The 15,613-nt window shown below is 38.0% G+C and overlaps 1 protein-coding gene across 1 annotated transcript in view; it reads left to right on the top strand.

Moving 5' to 3' along the window:
- Positions 1-14,460, top strand: part of LOC134796980 (breast cancer metastasis-suppressor 1-like protein) — a 145,198-nt gene extending 130,738 nt beyond the window's left edge. Inside the window, exons 4-5 of the mRNA XM_063769173.1 lie at positions 14,140-14,274; positions 14,317-14,460. Of these exons, the coding sequence (XP_063625243.1) occupies positions 14,140-14,274; positions 14,317-14,460 (279 nt within the window). The remainder of the gene's footprint in view (positions 1-14,139; positions 14,275-14,316) is intronic.
- Positions 14,461-15,613: the final 1,153 nt, after the last annotated feature.

Raw genomic sequence — 15,613 nt, 5'->3', positions numbered from 1 at the left:
AAGACTTTTAAGCCAGGGTTCCGTAAATCCGTACCTCAAAAGGAAAAATGGAACCCTTATAGGATCACTCCTGCGTCTGTCTGTCTATCCCCCCCCCCCCCCCTTTATCTCTGAAACTACTTGGTCTAAAATTTTGTGAAAAAATAACTGAAGTTTCGGAACTCTATCTCCATTATTGATAATATTCATTTAACGCTCAAAATATTTAGGTCTACGCGCGCGATTTACAGACTGCGCGCGCGGCGACATAAGCGAATGAAATTTTTTTTATTAAAAAATTAAAAAAAAATTGTCGTATTTTAAACACTTCAAAGAAATAATTCCCGTTATTTATCTTAAAGTTAATTTTTCAACAAGTTAGGCTGATGTTAACTAACAAAATTTTCTCGAACTTTCGTCTTCATTAACAATAAAAATGTTTAAATAAAAGGTGTAAACAATAAAAATGTTTAAATAAAAGGTGTAAACAATAAAAATGTTTAAATAAAAGGTGTAAACAATAAAAATGTTTAAATAAAAGGTGTAAACAATAAAAATGTTTAAATAAAAGGTGTAAACAGTCCCCCGCCGCGTCTGTCTGTTTGTGTGTATGTGTGACGTTGTTCGCGATAAACTCGATAACTACTGAAAGGATTGTCGTGCGGTTTTCACCTATCAATAGAGTGATTCTTGAGGAAGGTTTAGGTGTATAATTTGTTAAGAATATGTGTAACCCGTGCGAAGCCGGGGCGGGTCGCTAGTAGTCAATAGATGATCCCCTACCACTGCTGCCTTACAGTACGGTTGAAAGAGCCAATTGGGAAGGGGCTACTAACAACTATTGGGAAATAATCATTGTTTTCTGGCATTTAAGAAAAACTTCTTTATCAATACTATATATAAACGTAGGTATTTCGTTAAAACTCTCTAGTCTATTAAAGCGTGTTGTGGAGGGGAGAAGGCTATGCGACCAAGCCTGGTTTAATGCTTTAGATAGCAGAAGGTGTCGCAGAAAGCAAACCGGGACTGGAACCTGATGTGGCATGAGCTTTCTCTGCCAAAAATGTAGGAGGTCGTGCCGCGCACGTATCGGCCTCCACAGTCACCAAACCTTGTCTAAACAGCAATGCATAAATCGTCTGCAATAGATGGAGAGGCCTGTGATGATGAGGTATTTCTCAATAACTGTATCCAATTCCGAGCTATAGCTGGCGTATTGAAGTCGAGCCGTCGACGTATTTCCCGTGACCAATTAGCAAATGGCCGCCTTCCACTACGCAACGCACGCAACGCCGCGCGGCGCGCCTACCATCCTGTTGCGTTATTTCTTAGCCAAGATTTTATCAAATACGAGTACCTATACATTTTTTTTTTAATTTAGCGCAAACTGCTTAAAGCGGCCGAGTGCGAGTCGGACTCGCGCACGAAGGGTTCCGTACCATTACCTACGCAAAAAACGGGCAAAATTACTAAGACGGACAGTGGAGTCTTAGTAATAGGGTCCCGTTTTTACCCTTTGGGTACGGAACCCTAAAAAGTGGTATAATTTGTGAGTTACTTTCAAGTACCGATTTACGAGACCGAAGTGATCACATAAGTGCTCCGTGAACAAATTTTTTTCAGATACATTTGCATAATTTTTTTGGTATTTTCTCAAAAACGGCTCTAGCAATTTCGGCGAAATTTACAATGAAAATGACAATTCGATCAAACTACATAGGTAACATTTTAAAAATAATTAGTTTGCCCGAGGTTTCATACTCATAGTCATAACTCATAATCTTTATTGCATATCACATTGTATTTTAACCTATTAAATTACATAGAGTTGTGTATGTACAACATGACATCCTGTAGGGTACAGCAAACATTCAAGAGGAGATCGAGGTTTTTGTACAAGGTAATAAGATTATATTAGTGTTATTTATTGTATAGGTGCTTTATTCATTGCAATTATTGGTCGTGAAAAAAAACATTTAAAGTATAGTAAGCTTTTTTAATGAGGTGATCTTTTAGTGTTTTAAAGAATTCATTGTCGGACTTGGTGTTATTTATTTCGTTACTAATTTTATTGAATATTTTTATTGCCATTGATTGACTGATTACGACTTTTTGAATGTAGTTTGAGTTTTGAGTAGGGTTTCTACTCGAGAATTCTCGAGGCGAGAAATCTCGAGGAATTTGTCCTAAATCGAGACGGGAAAAAATAACTCAATGCCTCGAGAACTCGAGAAATAAATCTCTTGTGATAAGTAAAAAGTTTTCTTTTTACTTATCACGTATAACACCTTTACGTATAACACGTATGGTGTATATCTTTAGGACCTTTAGGTAGTTAAATAAATGTAAACAATGTTTTTTTTTTACATTTTCAGGTACTTTGAACATTTATTAGGTAGTTAACCAACTAAATAAAAAATACTGCCTTGATCCGTACTCTATCGTTCTGGCTTGAACCGATTTTCATGTTTTGAAACTTTTGAATTATCATGACATTCATATGACGCGTCTTTTTATTGCAAAACGCTTTTAAAACATTAGTGACTATTACTAATGAAAGCAAAATAATGTAAATGATCGTATGTGATTTGTTATGTCCTATTTGTTACATGTGTATTTGCCGTGATTTATTTTTCCAAAGTGTTTGTCAATAAATAGACACGTCAAGGTCACTTACCTATCTATGTTCTAATTCTATAAAAACTATAGGCTAGCTAACGAATTATAGGACCATGTAATAACACATATTATAAAAATAAATTATTATTGATAAATCTAATCATCCCGATATATTCCTATTAGCAAAATAGCACAATTTTAGCAGCTTCATTGTTACGTTGAGTATTAATATTACGTAGTAAAAATTCTGTAAGTTTTCACATCGAGTTAAATTTATTGACTTGAATATGACTTGCCTTGCCTAGTAAAATACCATATTGTGGTTTGTTTACATTTTGTTAAATATCAAAAGAAATACACTATATCATATCACATCACCGGCGCGCACGCAAAATAACTATAGGTGCACTACTGTTTTTTTGTTTGTTAAATTTTTTATTATTATTAGTGCAATTTATGGTAACTCAAAAATTACCAAATGTTTGATTATTGATCTCACATACGATCCCTATGAGTCTGATTTGTAAAAAAGCAAAAAAAAATTACATACCATGGTATTATTTGACACTTTCAAAATTTCTCGAGATACTCGAGAAACTCGAGAATTCCCGTGCCTCGAGAAATTAAAAAGGTCGAGAAACCAGAGACCCTAGTTTTGAGGGGATAACCTGCACCAGCTTATTTTGAAACCTACTGGCGTAACGTCGGGGTATGTCTGAATGTTTGGTATAAAATTGAGGGTATATTTTTTTACAAACTTTTCGTGATAGCCCGGTGGGTATTAAATTGTAAAGTAATGATTCGTTTTAATTTTCACACCAGAGGCTAAGGGGGGCGAAATATCGATCGAAACGAAGGTTAGATTCGCTTTTGTTTTCAAATAAGAAAATCAATATGCTATTCTATTACAGTGAAACCTGGATAAGTGGGATCTCAAGGGACGAGCAAATTTGTCTCACTTAAAGAGGTTTTCCACTTACACAGGGTCTCAGTTAGCCGGTATAAATAAATTTCTGTCTCATTTATAGAGTGTTCCATTAATAGAGGTGAGAAAAGAGTTAAAAGTTATTTCAGATATAGAGGTGGTAAATAAGGTATTTTGTCAACATTATGTATGAATTGTAATCATCAACAATAAATAAAGGTAAAATAATCCTTGTCCTTAAATAGTTTTTAGGTCCGTTAAAATTTTTATTCGAATTAACTTTGAATGATGCTACTTCTACAAAGGATGGATTTTGTTAAATTAAATTTAAAACGGACTTCATTGCGTCTTAGAACTTAAATAAATGAAATAAACTATCGTGTCGATAGTTTTAACTACTTACTCAAACTAACTAAATAAAACTTGAAGTCGTTTAGCCACAATTAACCGAATGCGGAATTTTCGGTTAGACTAAAGTCCAAGATCTTCAATAAAGTCCAAGTTAGAGAGGTCATAGATTGACGTTATCTCAGATACAGAGGTCAATTCCTATAACATTCTAAAAAGCAATGAAGCAAATGTAATCTTTCAAATATAGTCTCAGTAAGAGAGGTAAAATACACTCTCTGTCTCAGTAATAGAGGTAAATTTGACTATAAAATCGAAACAACTAATCTCAGTTATAGAGGTCTGTTTTATCTCACTAACAGAGGTAATTCAGCGCCAAAGTGCCGGGACCGCGCCATGAGTCCCAGCTATAGAGGTTTCCCACTTATCCAGGTCCCACTTAACCAAGTTTCACTGTATATGTATATACTTACTTAAAATCCGGCTAGCTAATATTAATTGTACCGAAAAAGTGTCTTACGTAATGTTCTTATCATACTTTTTAATTTAGGTTTAATTTATAACTTTCTATTTAAAGTGAAATCCAAATTCAATGCCTCGTTATATAACACTTTAAACTCTCGCGTTTTGTAGGTAAGCACTGGTAGCCTAGTGGTAAGAGCGTGCGACTTTCAATCCGGAGGTCGAGTGTTCAAACCCCGGCTCGTACCAATGAATTTTTCGGAACTTGGGTACGAAATATCATTTAATATTTACCAGTTGCTTTTCGGTGAAGGAAAAACATTGTGAGGAAACCGGACTAATCCCAATAAGGCCTAGTTTACCCTCTGGGTTGGAAGGTCAGATGGCAATCGTTGTCGTAAAAACTTGTGCCTACGCCAATTCTTGGGATTAGTTGCCAAGTGGACCCCAGGCTCCCATGAGCCATGACAAAATGCCGGGACAACGCGAGGAAGAAGATTGCCGAGTTTGACAGTAAGTTTTGTAAGAGTTTGACACTCGAGCTTGTAGATGGCGAGGTGCGCGCGAGGCCGCTCGTTTCCCGGAAGCGGCCGAGCGACGGCCATCTTGGGGACCGCCGCACGCGCACGGTCGTCATTATGATCGCTTACCGAACACGAGTCGGAGAAACTAGCTCGAAGTCGATTAAAATTATACCAATTTTTAATAACGCCACCAGATATAAAGTTCAACATTACACTGGTCTTGCGCCCGCGCAGCTTGCTTTACCCAGCCTATGGGAAGGCGCGGCCAACGGCGGGGCATGCTGTAATCAATTACGTTGATAACTCTCTTGAAACGGCCGCGCCCAAGGTTTAAGAGCTCCATGTTTTAATGTTCACTCTGGGAAGTTACGAACTCATTTATTTGAAGTTATTTGAAGGTTTGCATATAGTTACACGACATGTAAAGTTAAAGTTATTTTCTTGTAACTACTACTTACTTTTAATTATGTTCACAGAAATAAGTTATCATTTTTTTGTCTTTATTTTATACCTATGTAGTATTTTATTATACTTAACACGTTCACTGTCCGTGCCCCGTATATGTGTCACCGCTACCCTTTATTATACAAACTTATTATGTAACGTTTAACTCAGATTGGGACCATTAAGACGAAACAGGAGCTGAGTTTTAAATATTTTAGGTAAATATACCCGTCTCGCTAACGGAAGCGGCACCTAAAAGTAGTGCGATAAGGACAAGGCGAAAAATCCTGCGTAAAAATCTCAAAAATCGAGGTTCCATACTCCTCTGTTTCCTCCTCCAAAACTTAACCAATCGTAACCAAATTTGGAAATCTAAATGATTATGAAATTATCTGTGTCGGACCGTTTTGCTTTTTTGGCTAATTGATATCAGTTTTGAATACCACGCCTCTCATTGCGGCATAGTCAATTAGGCCATTTTGGCCATTTTTGAAGGGCTCATAGCGCCTTAAAAAACAAAAATATCAAAAAAAGCTAAACGGTCCGACACAGATATTGACAAAATTAATCTGTGTTAAAAAATTATTGCTCTAGCTTCAAAGACCACGGAGGAAAGCGAGGAGTACGTTTGTATGGAGAAATGACCACTCCCGTTGGCTCTTAACGAGCATTATCGTTGTACTAATTTGATAAAATACACTACTTATTGGATGTGTTAAAATTTTAAGTAGGTAGTAAATATTTGACTTAGTTGAATTTATTGTTGTGGGTCATTGCCGTAATTGCCAATTAGGTACCCTTTTCCACTCAGAAATTCGTTGAAACGTAAATTCTTGGAAAAACACGCCAAGCTTAGCTTGTAGGTATCTCGGAATAAATGAAGAACGTAATAAAAGAAAAGAAACCGACTAATGAATTCTACCAAAGGTCGCGGTAAAAGTCAATATCCTATTTCTAAAGCGAGTAGGTACCGGGTGTGGCCTGTAACAGGAGCAAAAAATTATACTTTAGGCTGTACTCAAACTGACCAACATTTGTACAGCGACTTTTTAAAATAACTTGTGTTTTGATTTTTAATACACTTTATAGTTTATTCTAAGATGCAATGTATCGCGAGCTTTGTTATGTTTAAGGCGTGACAAGCAACGTCAATAACAATGATAACGGCGTATATTGAAGATAATGATAATTTTGGAACAAAGGTGTCACCGTTTGAGGAGTACAATCTATGTTTTATTTATTTGCTCGTGTTAAAAGCCACACCCTGTATACAAAGCCAATAATTGGATTATGTTTTGGAAAATTGAATGGAAAATACAAATACAGCGGTATTTCACAACAATCGATTGGAACCTAATTGTCACATCCTATTATAATCCAATCAATAAAGCTTGTGAATGCGGATTACTGTGAAAAGTTACAGTATGATTGAGTGCGAATATCTAATGGCTCCTTCACACGATGGCCCAGTGCTGGACCAGCGAGATGGTCATGCGATGGTGATGGCACCTCTACGCGATGGCCCACCGCTGGACCAGCGGGATGGCAATGCGATGGTGATGGCTCCTCCACACGATGGCCCAGTGCTGGACCAGAGAGATGGCCATGCGATGGTGATGGCTCCTCTACACGATGGCCGAGCACTGGACCAGCGAGATGGCCACGCAATGGTGATGGCTCCTCTACACGATGGTCCAGCGCTGGACCAGTGAGATGGCCATGCGATGGTTGAAACGTAACGATAATTCGGATGACATAACATAACATAAGTTTGTCAACAAAAATGTTGAATGGTTTGACACTTTCGTTATCACTACACCATAAAACAAAGTCCCCCGCCGCGTCTTTGTGTTGTATATATGTTCGCGATAAACTCAAAAACTATTGAACGGATTTCCATGCCGTTTTCATCTATCAATAGAGTGATTTTTAAGGAAGGTTTAGGTGTATAATTTGTTAACCCGTGCGAAGCCGGCGCGGGTCGCTAGTAAATAATGCAATAATAACTATCACCCAATGTTATTTATAGTTTATTTTCGTCTTTTCAAACAAACAACATAATCTGTTATTGTCGTAGATCTCATATTATTATTTAGTATTGTCATAAAAGAAGTGCAAGTAGGTACCGTGCCGAAGTTACATTGTCCACAATTTTACCTGCCCCGTCCCCTCGGGACACCGGGCTTTTTTTAACTTACAGGGTTGTTTCCGTCGCATAAGCTGGGGCAAATGATGCACATGTTTAAGTAAAATAGAGATGAGCATGATCTTATTATATGTAGAGTATCAGGTAGACTGCTCGGAAAACGTATGTATAAAAACTCAGAAATGCGCGTTTTATCAGAGATAAGACCTAGTTAGATCGATTTTTTCGCTCCCGAAATCGTTAGAGGCGTTTCCGAGATCCCCGAAATATACAAGAATTGCTCGTTTAAAGGTATAAATAAGTTACTTAGGGGCCATCCATTAATTACATCACACGTTTAGGGGGAGGGAGGGGGTCAAGAAAATGTGACATATTGTGACAAGGGGGAGGGGGGGTCACAAACTATGTGACGTCACTTTTAACTTCATCAGTAACCGAAAATTTATTTAAATTATTTTATTCGCTATAAGTACAGTTAAATAACAAGTTTTTGAAACAATAATCGTTTTTATTAGTTTAATTTTATTTCTTAATCAGTGTTGGGCTGTTGGGTTATAAAATTACTAATATTTCTTTTTATATTTTGATAAAATATTAAATAAATAATTGCCGATTTCGTTGAAGAAATGTGACGTCACACCAGGGGGGAGGGGTTTGCCAAAAGTGACCAAGTGTGACAAGGAGGGGGAGAGGGGTCAAAAAACCTAAAAATTCGTGTGACGTAATTAATGGATGACCCCTTATCGGTTTCTCTCCTTTTTGAGAATGATAACCGCCGTACTCGTTCCTTATGGATCAAACGAAGGCCAACGATGGATCATCTCACCTCACACAAACCCCGCCGCCAAAAAACCGCTCTCACGCTCATAGTAACACTCTCATTTTAAAATGGCATGCCTATTTCATGAAACTTACCATGATCATTACCGTAACATGTATTTGGGCATTTTCATTTTAACTTGTAGACTTAAGTCTAGAGATGGGTCGCGGGTATATACCCAATTTACCCACCCAGGTAAATACCCGGTAAATACCCACCTACCCGGTATTTACCCGTATCTACCCAAATGGACGGGTAGATTCATTTCTTGTTGCACATGTCGATTTGTGTTAAAGTGGAGATATAAACCGAGTTAATGGCTGTAATTATTGTGTGTCATTTAAAATGAAATGGTTTAGTTGCAGTTGCAGTTGTAACTAAGGAATTTTTAGTACAATTTTGATAAATATTTAAAAAAGGCCGTCACAAGAGTATTTTTTTAGACTTGAGTAAATTATCGTACTTATACGTTGATAATACACATTCCAACTTCGGTCGGCGGGGGGTGTGGTTGGGGGGCAAAAGTGAACTTTTTCATATTTCTTGGAATCTGTCATTAATATCGAAAAGTGTTGTATGTACAAACTAAAGTAGACATAATTTTCTACAAAAAAGGTTATACATTTTTGTCCTAAAACTAACTGTGTTTGATTTATAAGCTTCACAAGTTCGGATACTGCACAATTTTTTTTTATTATCATTCATAAGTATTCTTTATTTTCATCTTTCTAATGTATATTAAAAGCATTTTAAAATATTTCTGGAAGCCAGGGAATGATTTTACACGATTTTTATAATTGGACTGATATGTTAAAATCGAACTTCATCTCATAGCAACCTTTTCGTAATTAGTTTGAACATACATTTTATGTAACATTATAAAAAAATACTTAAATTAATCTTATTTATACTCACATACCATTAAACACATCAAATTTAGAAGAAAAACGAAAATAAAAAAATAATTTACCGGGTAAATACCCGCTCTCGGGTATGTAACTTACGGCTTACAAACGTAACTTACATCATCATATCAGCCCTTTATCGCCCACTGCTGAGCATAGGCCTCTCTTCGAGTACTCATCCCGGTCCTAAGCCAATCTCGCACTGGGAAAAAAAATCGTTTATAACAATTGAAATTGCATTAACGTTTAATGCTTTAAACAGTTCCATATGAGCCTATCGAACCAAGCAGTAAAGTTCACTGTTTGTACGTTACGTACGAACGGACGTACATTAGTTGATATGATATTGTAATAGCAGTTAATCTCAATGAAATCACTTTAATGTGTGATCGATCCAGAAGTGACCCGCAATCTTTCGAATGTCGTCCACCAACGAGCCAATAACTTACCTACTTATAAGTGGATAACTGGATACTTTAAGACGCACCTTTGGAGATGTTGTAAAGTTTTAACCGCTTGTTATCAAGCTCTCCTCAATGGTGGGCTCCTTGTTATCAGTATCTCTGAGCTATTATTTATATATTAGCTTATCAATAACAAATAAAGAACTATGAAGAAACATACTAAATTGGTTGCCTATCATATTATTTCCTAAGATTTTTTGTCTGATTTTTTTATTGACTAAATATTCATTTGCTATTTTTTTAAAGCAAGGTCACAAATCTAACCTTACCTGGCCTAAAGGCCTCTTGCCTGACGTCAATTTAAAAAGTATAGAAAGTATGTCATTACTGCAGAATGACATTTCCGCACGTGTATCGAACGACGTTTTTTAATACAGTTGCGAAAAAATAAGAAAAACAACAAGTAAGGAATTCTAAACTTATTTATTTTTAGATTTTTCAGGCAAAGCACTCTCATTTGCAATTGCAGCCTTCTCACAAATGTCTGGCGGTGTTAAATCAATTTCAAACTCTGATTCACTCATTTTTTAAGCACTTTTTGAAAACTTAAGATTGGAAAACAAAATTGTTGTAAGTTCGATCTTTCGCAGTGAAAATTTCTGACATTATAAAGAGGTGTTTTTTTTCTAGCTTTTATTCGACTATTGAACCCACTTCAATGAAAGTTTATTATTTTCAAATGCATGTTCTATAAGGCATAAACACATATAAAAATAAAACATTGTATTCTCTTTATTCGTCATCCTTCTTAGGCTAGGGTTTTTATAATATGAATATAAAAGTAAAATATAAAACACTTACAAAACAATAAAAAATACATATAAAAACACATTATAAAAACCTAACCTAGGGTGCCGCCAGCAGCGGGGCAAGGCCCAAGCTACCGGTGGTCAGGGCTGCAGAGAGAGGAACCGGCGGACAAGAAACATTGTATTATTATTACCTAAGTATCGTTATTTACGATTATTTGTGTATCGTATATTTATAAAAACAATATCGAATGTTGCCTTTGGAAACTTAAAAAATGCTTGCAGTAAGAAAAACGCCTCTTCTTTGACAGGCGTTTAGGCAGCTATTCCGTTCCATTCAGACAACTTATTCGCGAAAACCAACTTTCCGCACGCTAAACATACACTTTTTGAGCAACTGTATTAACAATTCTATTATCAATTCACCTTATAAAACAAAGTCCCCTGCCGCGTCTGTCTGTTTGTGTGTTAGGTATGTACCTATGTTCGCGATATTCGGTTTTTTTCATCGACGTTCGATTCGTCGTAGCCTAACCAACAGTCGTGATGAACAGTAATTAATACAGTAACATTTTATAAACAACATTTATTGCAGTAGTAATTTTATTGTTAGTTAATAACTTTCGGAGCTGCCCTTGTCCTTGTACCCCGATGCCACTAATCTGATTGAATTGACATGAAAATATTTAAGTAGTTAGTAAAGCTAGGATTACACGTATTTCGAACCAAATGAAGGTATTAAAACGATATCCAGCTGGAAATGAATTCTTCGGAAATATCTAATTTGATTGGCCTATTTGTATTCATTCATTCATAGTTTAGAATGTTGTTTAAAAAATAAGAGCGTAGCCACCATTGTATGGCGGCGGCTAGGGTCGTGCGACTCCTAAATAGGTATTTTCGTTATCCCATGCATCCTAGCAACCACACATGTACCTAATGTACCGCTCGCATATCCCAGTTACCTTGTTATTCCTCTATAAACGCCATGCTCAGCTTATAAGCAGATTATTCGGGAGGCTCAAACCAGACAGCGTTAAGGCTTTATTTTATTACCACAACACACAAACTAATTTAAACCTTGATCCAACCGCGTTAGTTACATTTTAGATCAACACCCGTTCAGGTAAATGTGTCGACCGGTTAGACCCTATTTATTGCTCCGTGTGCTGTTTCACTTCAAACGCAAAATGTCGTATAAGTCTCTTAGTATTTTGGTTGTAAAGACTTTTTGCGTAGTGACGTGAGTGTTGATGAAATGCCGTTTTGAGCGTGTTTTTCACGGAAAGCAATATTGTAGGCGTGTCCGATCTGTGTCGCCACGGTGAGCGGTGGCCGGATTCAGTTTGTGGCGGCAATGGATTTACTGCGCTTTATGATCGACAAAATGATGAAGTTGACGGTGATACCTATGTTTGTGTCTACTGTGTATAGTTATAACAACCTAAGCCGCATTGGGCTTATAATGTTTAAGGCTGAAGAGATCGGTCGGTCGTTTTATGGACCCACAATCAAAGCTTCATTAAACTTACTTAATATGAACTCTGCGGATGAGGCCACTTACCTACGAGTCCTACTTGATTCAACATGTTATAATTTCATTGGAATAACTGACTTGAGAAATAACTGTGATAATTAAGTACTTTTGGACTAGCAGATAATTATTTTTATATTAAAGTTTGTATCGCATGTGTATCGTTTAAAATCGGGTACCTGTGTGATAAAATAATAATTTCTCATTTGCCGCATTTTGGGAGATTTGGAGTGTATTTCAAAATCATAATACGCGATATACTTAATCCATTTAAATAACTGTAGGTATTTTATAGACTGTGAACGCCGAGATATTGCGACTATACCCACACGAGTAACCGTAGTTCTCGCAATATCAATATTTTTATAGCGCACACCGCCTCCGTAACCGTATTGTGCACGTCATTATCAGGCGCGTTGACCTGTCACCTCCGATCGCATTCGTATACGCAAAGAGAAGTGGAAATAGAGGAATATTGATAAAGTAAATTATGTAGTGAATACATTTACTGCCATCTTTCGACACAAATTATTAACACTTTTAGAACACCATTTGACTTTGATCCTTATTTTTTCACTGATATGTGTTAAATTAAATTTGTTAAATGTCAAAAAGTATCGCCATCTACTCGAGAGTAGGCCAAAGGTATGACGCCATCGCTCGGAAAGATGACACCATACCTTTGGCCTATCGTCGAGTAGATGGCGATACTTTTTGACATTTAACAAATTTAACACACCAGTGAAAAAATAAGGATCAAAGTCAAATGGCGTTCTAGAAGTGTGAATCATTTGTGTCGAAAGATGCCAGAAAATGTACTGACTACATAATTTATTTACTTTGACAATATTCCGCTACTCTAAATTCTCTTTGGTATACGTAAAAATACTATTTGACCACAGACGGATCTTATGTCTATGCAGTAGGGATCACCAATTGTCAGTAGACTTTGTGGACTATGTATAGAATTCAATTAGTCGCTTCGATGATAGCTGACCTAAATGCGCAGTAGGTACATAGTATTTAAATTTATTCTCTATATATCTCTTTTGTATTCCATTTTCGTATACGGAAACTTAACTATCTGTTTATATTTACAGTATGTGAAATGTACGAATTCAATGGTGACTAATTGACTATTATTATTGGAACCCCATCATCATCATCATTGTTCTTAAGAGCCTAGTCGGTGGAGTAATCGCCATTCCGTTCTTCTCTCTGCCACTGTTTTGAGCTCCTGATACGTCACTACGTTAATTTTCTCTTTGGCCTGGTCAATATATGCACGTCTCGGTCTTCCTCTGCCTCTCTGCTTTTTCTATTCTGCCTTCAATTATAGATTTTATGTAAGTATCGTGACGTATCAGGTGCCCTGACATGTTTCCCCTTCTGTTTTCAATTGTTCTTAGCAGAGATCTCTTCTCACCTACCAAATTTAATACTTCCGTATTTGTTTTCCTTTCTTTCCAGCTTATACCTTCCATTCTTCTCCATGTCCACATGTCCATTATATACCTAGTAAGCAATTTAATAAATATACCGTAGGTATATAGTGACCCGTTTTCAGTGTCCCCCCCATGGTTGTGCTAAATATCTGTGCCATAACGAACGGAAGAAATTTAACGAAACTTTTATAAAAAGCATTGTACCTATAAATTATGTGGTTTTTACTGTCCGTTAAAGGACGAATTCTAGCGGCTCATATTAAAAAATAATGAATATACTCGTATATATTAACAATCAATGAAATTACTTGACACTCTAGTGGAAAATGCAACTTTTTCGCCAGTTTTTGAAGAATAAGAAAGCATTTGCGGCCTGTGTGGCTACCACCAGTTTGGCACTGACATAAACGCTATCGAGAACGTAACTTACTTTCTATGTATCTCGCTCGTACTCGCTTATTACTGCGAGCGAGATGTTTAGAACGTAAATTACGTAGACATTAGCGTATACGTCAATACCTGGGAGACCGAGCTTCGCTCGGGAAACATATAAAAACTCAAAAACGCGCGTTTTCCCAGAGATAAGACCTAGCTAGATCGATTTTTCGCCCCCGAAAACCCCCATATAGCAAATTTCATCTAAATCATTAGAGCCGTTTCCGAGATCCACGAAATATATATAAATAAATAAATATATATACAAGAATTGCTCGTTTAAAGGTAAGGCTCGTAAAAATAATCACCATATTTACCGAAAGTTTTCTCTTGTCAACAGAGTGAAAAATGGCTGAGCTACGAGTCACTGAAAGAGGAGGTCCTCGAGAAAATCCGTCGGCTGGAGGAGGAACGTCACACCGTAGACCTCTGGTCCACGGGGCCCGAATGGGGGCGCAAACGGCGTCGGCGTCAAGTACGTTTAATTTATTGTTTTATGAACCCTTGGCCATATTAGCCATATTTATTAGAAATAATCCGTCGGCTGGAGGAAGAACGTCACACCGTAGACCTCTGGTCCACGGGGCCCGAGTGGGGGCGCAAGCGGCGTCGGCGGCAAGTTAGTTTAATTCTCTGTTTTATCAACCCTTATCCATATTAGCCATATTTACTAGAAATAATCCGCCGGCTGGAGGAAGAACGTCACACCGTAGACCTCTGGTCCACGGGGCCCGAGTGGGGGCGCAAGCGGCGTCGGCGTCAAGTACGTTTAATTTATTGTTTTATGAACCCTTGGCCATATTAGCCATATTTATTAGAAATAATCCGTCGGCTGGAGGAAGAACGTCACACCGTAGACCTCTGGTCCACGGGGCCCGAGTGGGGGCGCAAGCGGCGTCGGCGGCAAGTTAGTTTAATTCTCTGTTTTATCAACCCTTATCCATATTAGCCATATTTACTAGAAATAATCCGCCGGCTGGAGGAAGAACGTCACACCGTAGACCTCTGGTCCACGGGGCCCGAGTGGAGGCTCAAGCGGCGTCGGCGGCAAGTTAGTTTAATTCTCTGTTTTATCAACCCTTATCCATATTAGCCATATTTACTAGAAATAATCCGCCGGCTGGAGGAAGAACGTCACACCGTAGACCTCTGGTCCACGGGGCCCGAGTGGAGGCTCAAGCGGCGTCGGCGGCAAGTTAGTTTAATTCTTTGTTTTATCAACCCTTATCCATATTAGCCATATTTATTAGAAATAATCCGCCGGCTGGAGGAAGAACGTCACACCGTAGACCTCTGGTCCACGGGGCCCGAGTGGGGGCGCAAGCGGCGTCGGCGGCAAGTTAGTTTAATTCTTTGTTTTATCAACCCTTATCCATATTAGCCATATTTATTAGAAATAATCCGCCGGCTGGAAGAACGTCACACCGTAGACTTCTGGTCCACGGGGCCCGAGTGGGGGCGCAAGCGGCGTCGGCGGCAAGTAAGTTTAATTTATTGTTTTATCAACGCTTATCTATATGAGCCATATTTATTAGAGAAAATCCGTCGGCTGGAGGAAGAACGTCACACCGTAGACCGCTGGTCCACGGGGCCCGAGTGGGGGCGCAAACGGCGTCGGCGTCAAGTACGTTTAATTTATTGTTTTATGAACCCTTGGCCATATTAGCCATATTTATTAGAAATAATCCGTCGGCTGGAGGAAGAACGTCACACCGTAGACCTCTGGTCCACGGGGCCCGAGTGGGGGCGCAAGCGGCGTCGGCGGCAAGTTAGTCTAATTCTCTGTTTTATCAACCCTTATCCATATTAGCCAT

Source organism: Cydia splendana, chromosome 14 (assembly GCF_910591565.1).
Source record: "Cydia splendana chromosome 14, ilCydSple1.2, whole genome shotgun sequence".
Classification (NCBI taxonomy): Eukaryota; Metazoa; Arthropoda; class Insecta; order Lepidoptera; family Tortricidae; genus Cydia; species Cydia splendana.
This window is presented reverse-complemented; position numbering and strand designations above follow the sequence as displayed.